The 5,780-nt window shown below is 53.3% G+C and overlaps 1 protein-coding gene across 1 annotated transcript; it reads left to right on the forward strand.

The window, feature by feature from the left end:
• The first annotated feature begins 1,685 nt into the window (after positions 1 to 1,685).
• Positions 1,686 to 4,807, forward strand: LOC112116225 (phospholipase A and acyltransferase 3-like). The gene is made up of 4 exons (XM_024213580.2): positions 1,686 to 1,806; positions 2,685 to 2,852; positions 3,486 to 3,754; positions 4,709 to 4,807. Exons 1-4 carry the CDS (start codon positions 1,686 to 1,688, stop codon positions 4,805 to 4,807), a joined length of 657 nt encoding a protein of 218 aa, XP_024069348.2.
• The last annotated feature ends 973 nt before the right edge of the window (positions 4,808 to 5,780 follow it).

The following is a 5,780-nucleotide window of genomic DNA, read 5'->3' on the forward strand; positions in this document are numbered from 1 at the left end:
TGCTCGCAGAGCTGCAAGCCAATGTTGACTACATTGTTCACAACAGCATGGGGAGGAAAACGCCCACCCACTCAGACAGGAGGAAGGGAGGGATGGAGCATGGGCTCTAGCGCATAGGACTCTGGGTAACCCAGTTAATATAAGGTTAACTTTACTACAGATTATCCCCATTTTGCCATTGGAGACACAGGCAAGGGGGAGCCTATGATTCTCATAAGGATTCAAAGGCTTTCCAAATTAGAATGCAAGTATTCCAAGACTTTTCAAATGAGGCAACAATTCCAGTGGGATTTGGGGTGGTAACTTCTTGATGCTCCTTTGAACATCCCAGTTTAAGGCCTGCGCGCCTCACAGATGTTGGACCAGCATCACTGTGGCTGTTAGGGGGTGATATTGTTAACAATACTGGTACAACATCTAGTGTGCATGCAGTTAGAACAGTATAAAGGTGCCTCATTCTGGTATAGATTACTGCCCTGCAGGAAGAGGACTAAGGAAGCAGGGAGGCTGTGTGGCCTAGTGGATAGTTTATGGAGGGAATGGTTTAATGGGATAACATGATTTTAGTCAATTAGGTAATAAAGTGCCATCGCTGGTAAAATGTGGGTCTGGCTAGAGAATCTTGCCTGTATGCTCGGGGTTCTACTGATCGCCATATTTGGGGTCGGGAAGGAATTTTCCTCCAGGGTAGATTGGCAGAGGCCCTGGAGGTTTTTCGCCTTCCTCCGCAGCATTGGGCAGGGGTCGCAAGCTGGAGGATTCTCTGCGACTTGAAGTCTTTAAATCACGATCTGGAGACTTCAACAGCTGAGTTAAGGGAAAGTGGGTGGGTCAGCTTTTGTGGCCTGCATCATGTGGGAGGTCAGACTAGATGACCATAATGGTCCCTTCTGACCTTTAAGTCTATGAGTCTATGAGTCTATAGTGCAGTGGCCTGGGACTCAGGTGGCCAGGATTCCTGGCTGTGCCACTAACCTGTTGGGTGACCTTGGGCAAGCCACTTCCTTGCTCTGTGCCTCAGTTTCCTCACCTGTAAAATGAAGGTAATTCGGCAGAACTGCTTTGAGAGCTCTGAATGCCAAGTGTTACAGAAGAGCTAGGTAGCTCTCTGCTACAGGTCTAAGGCATCTCTGTAAATGCTGTGCAGAATAAACTGTTCACTCACCAGACCACTGGGGGAAATCCCACACAAGGGTGGGCAGCTGTTACCTGGTAACCAGAGATGGAGCAAACAACCCCCTGTGATGTCATGATAAGTCCTCCACATCCCCCTCCCCAACAGACAATGTTACATTAACCCACTACAGAGAAGGTGTGAGCACCTCCTACAGGTACTTAATGGTGGACAATCCAAGGATGGAAGGGGTGTATAGCTGAGAAGGAGGATGGGCCAGCGGGACCTAGGTGTCCTGAGCTTTGATCCCTCTCCTGCTGTAGTGCTGGGTAAATTGCTTTGGCCCTGGGTTTTCTATGAGAAGCAGCATGGTCTATTGGGGGCAGGGAAGTGATACAAGGAAGCACTCAAAGCCACACAGCAGAGCCAGGAATAGCTCCAGGTGTCCTGAGCCTCAGTCCAGCACCCTAGCCACAGGGCCCACCTGCTTCTGCTGTCTTGGGGGTTGTTATCAATGTGGCACATGCCTTTGTTTTAGCTATGCCAATAGGAAGCCCGCAATGCGACCAAGATGAATGATGAGATGCGAAATAATTCCACCTCCTGCATCAGGGTGAAGATCCCCTCCGTCCATGTAAGTGCAGCCACACGCCCAGCCACACTCATGACTTTTGCTCATGATCTGGATAACGGTGAGCCCTGAAGTCAGTGGCACTTTCTGGGTCCTCTGCCCTCTAGTGTCTTCTGCAATGTCTGAGCCACAAAAAGTCACCCAGGGAGAGCCAACCCTCCCCCCACCTAGCTCCACTGGGATGAAATAAATAAACAGGGTTATGGTTCCCTTGAGCTTAGGTTTCATGGGGTCAAATCCAACCTGCCAGCACCCCATTAAAGAGCATTGGATGCTGCCTTAATATGTCACCTAGCAATGTCTGCAGGGATGGTGCTCTTCATGACCCCCCCCCCCGCAATATTATCTGGCCCTATCAAGGAAACCCAAGTTACAAGACAACAACAAGATCTGCAGGGATGAGAATGGAAGCTGTGGGGAAATTAGGGACATGGGCCAGATATTGATATCAGAGAACCGTGGAGTGACTCTGCTTAAGTCAATGGAGTTAGGGTCAGATTCTCCTCTCAGTGCCGCTGGGGTAGATCCAGAGTCACCTACTGACTGCAATGGGGGTCCAGGCTGGATTCTGATCTCAGCTCCCACTGGGGTCCATCTGGAGTTACCCACTCACTGCAATGGAGTCAGTCCCGGATTCTGATCTCACTTATGTGTGGTGTAAATCCAGAGTAACTCCAGTGAATTTAACAGGGCTAGGGCCAGCTTCTGATCTCCTGCACTCTAATTCAATGTAGCGAAATCCCACTGAAATCAATGAGGTTGGGGCTAGATCTTGCTTTCGTTTAACCTGGTCTAAAACTGGAGTAACTGCAGATTGATAGCAATGGAGGAAAAGTCAGCGTCTTATCCCACTGAAAACCCATGGCATCCAGATTGATAGCACATTCCAGCCCTCCTTGTTCATGTGTTCTTGATGATGCGCCTTTCCCCTTTGGAGAGCCCTTTCCTATGTGGCCACGATTCACCAGGACTCCCTAATGGGATCCCCATATCTCCTCTCCCAGGTGGAACTCAAACCCGGTGACCTGATTGAGATCTTCCGCTCATGCTACCAGCACTGGGCCATCTATGTCGGTGATGGCAAAGTCGTCCACCTGGCTCCTCCTTGTAAGTGCCCCCCTTCCCTAAAGGGGGAGGTGTGTTCTGCTGGAGACTGAAGGTGGGTCCCTGCCATGCGAGTGCCACTGCATGGGAACCTCTCTTAGGGGTTTCTACCTGCAGAGGAGCCAGTGCTCTGTGCAGGATTTGGGGATCCCATGCCATGGGAGCTGCAGCCCGTGTGTGCCTGCCTTGGAGGCCAGCTGCATGGACGTTCAGCAGTAGTGACTGCCATACAGCAGAGTGTAGTACTGGCTGCTGGCACTGGGGGGAGCTGGAACTGCTACAGCCCTGAAGAGTGCGGTAGGGCCTGCTGCCATTGGGGGACTCAGTGCTCCAGCCTCTGGAGGTTGCACTACCCCTGGCTGTCACCTGCTGGGGGGGAAGGGGACTGCAGGCGGCACAAGGTGGAGGTGCAGCACAGAGATTGGCTGTATGCAAAGTTTCCTGCTGCCTCTGCTCCTGCAGCCACTGGAAGGTGTGGTTGGGTGGGGGATGCCCACGTATCAGCCACTGTCCCCAGCCTCTAGGGATGCAAGGTGAGCTTTGGGGAGATGCAATTTTCCCCAGGCACCGTGGAATCTCCCTGCGTCATACCCAGCTCAGTGCCGAATCAATGGATCTCGCTCTCCCCAACCCAAGGTGAGCACCCCATGGACGGCGTTGCCAGCGTCCTTGCAGCCCTGTCCGACAGAGCCTATGTGAAGAAGGACTGGCTGGAGGACGTGGTGCGCAAGGACCGCTACCGGGTGAACAACAAGCACGACGAGACGCACCCCCCGCTGCCGATCTCCAAGATCGTCCGGCGGGCTGAGGAGCTGGTGGGGCGTGAGATGCCCTACAACCTGACCAGCCACAACTGTGAGCACTTCGTCATGGAGCTGCGCTACGGCGTGGCCATGAGCGACCAGGTGGGTGTGAGGGGAAGGACAGGGCCTCACACCAGCATGGTGACCGTGACCCATGCATCGAACCTGGCACCCCCCAAAGCTACGCGCTGAGCCTCCTGGGACAGCAGCTGGTGAATGAGACTCAGCCCCCCCTGGAATGTCATTGCCTTGCAGCGTGGCTGATGTACTGCAGGGTGCAGTTCCACCTGCTGCCCCAGGATCTCCTCAAGTAGCTGCAGCACCATGTGTTACCACTGTCATCAATTCCCCACCCTCCCCCGGTGCTAAATACTATTTGGGATTTGTTTTGTGGTGGCGCTTAGGAACCCCGCTCACTGACCAGGACCCCATTGCAATAGACGCTGTACAAACCCAGTCAAACCCAGCGTCGGTCCCCCTGCAAAATGAATCCAGCAAGTTCCTTCCCCCTGAATCGATTCCACGCTGGAGCATCTCAGCGGCTACCTCTGTTCCCCTGCCTTGGCGCCTCTTCACAGCCCCAGTTGGCTGCTGCTGCCTCCTTTCCTTTCCATATTGCAGCTCTGTGTTAGTAGCGAGAGGCTGTGAGGGCGGGCGGGGGAGAGCAGGATTCATGCCCCTAGGACGGAAGATCTTGACCTATCCTGTGGCTTCCCTGGATTGGGCTTTTGCAGCAAGTGCTGCTTGATGTCTCATGGGCTAGCCGGACATCTCAGCTCCTACCTTCCTTTCCACCTGGGGTGACCAGATGTCCTGATAAAATCGGGACTGTCCCGATATTTAGTTGTTTGTCCCCATTTGTCCCGATATTTTGGCCCGGCCTTTTTTTGTTGTTGCTTTGGTGGCGGCACTCCGGCTTTTTTTTTTTTTTCCATGTGTCCCGATATTTTGTTCTTGTCATCTGGTCACCCTATTTCCACCTTGCTTGCCCCAAGCTTGTAAATGACCCCACATGGGAACCCCCGTGTCTGACCGGCACTTCGTTCTGTTCTGCAGGTCACGGAAGCTATAGCCATGGGCACTGTGGGGGTGATGGGCGTGGCGGCGGCTGTGATCAGATCCATGGCTCAGAGACGCAAGCATCGGAAGGAGTAGCGGCAGATGGAGGGAGGGGGGTTCGTACCCGCACTGGCTTGGGGCGATTAACCTGGCTCTCATCCTTTATCATCAGATTTTCAGTGCAAGATGAAAGCTACATGAGATTTCGTGAACAAAGCTGCCCCATAGATGACGCCCAGTTGTATCCCAATAAACTCATCTTGAGGCCCCTGCGTCTTGTTGTCTGGGCTGAAAACATACAGAAATGTGGCTCATAGCTTGGTTGCTTTGTGCTGTGGTTCCCATCTTCTCTCCCAGGCTAAGCCGGGTTGGGCTGGCTCAGTGCTTTCACAGATGATCTCCTGGGAAATTGCACTGATTCAAGAGGAGATGTTCTGAGTGAGGTGATCCCTTTCTGATGAAGTGTAAAAACCAAGATCATAATCATGAAAGATCCCAAGGCACTTTTTTGAAAGAAGCTCTAGGTTTTTAACTCTGGTGCCTGGTCAAATTCCCACAGAGATCATTTCATTCTGTCTTCTTAAATTCCTCCCTGTAGTTTCAAATGGATACAGAACTCACTCGGATTCCTTAGCTGGCAGGTAGTATTGCTGTTAAACACTTGCAGTGTTCCACTCCAGAAGCAGCTGCATCTCAGTGCCGGATGAGGGATCTCTATAAATAACCCCCATGCCTCACCCCAGAGACAGCTTCATCTCAGCTTTGGGTGGATAAACAGCACCTGCACCCTACCAGAGATAGCTGCATCCCAGCATCGGACAAACAATCCCCGTGTCAACAGCAGTCATGTTGCATCCCAGAGGGGGCTGGATCTCAGCACTGAGAGATCCCTGTATAACCAGCTGCAGCACAAACAGGGCCGGCTCCAGGCACCAGGCACCCAAGCTGGTGCTTGGGGCGGCACCTGGAGGGGGGCGGCGGCGCGGCGCTCTGGCCGCCGGGGGGGGGAAGAGCCGAGCTCCAGCCGGGGCTCGCTGCCCTGCCCCCGGCGCTCTGGCCGCCCTCCCCC

Source organism: Terrapene carolina, unplaced genomic scaffold (assembly GCF_002925995.2).
Source record: "Terrapene carolina triunguis isolate 2854851 unplaced genomic scaffold, T_m_triunguis-2.0 Scaffold89, whole genome shotgun sequence".
NCBI classification, from domain to species: domain Eukaryota; kingdom Metazoa; phylum Chordata; order Testudines; family Emydidae; genus Terrapene; species Terrapene triunguis.

Excerpts from the sequence above, each read along its gene's own strand:
- LOC112116225 (XM_024213580.2), top strand. The coding sequence starts at position 1,686 with ATGAATGATGAGATGCGAAATAATTCCACCTCCTGCATCAGGGTGAAG. Across the intron at positions 1,807-2,684 it reads TGCTCATGATCTGGATAACG|CCCTTTCCTATGTGGCCACG; the intron begins GTGAGCCCTGAA and ends CCCTTTGGAGAG. Across the intron at positions 2,853-3,485 it reads CGTCCACCTGGCTCCTCCTT|GTGAGCACCCCATGGACGGC; the intron begins GTAAGTGCCCCC and ends CCCCAACCCAAG.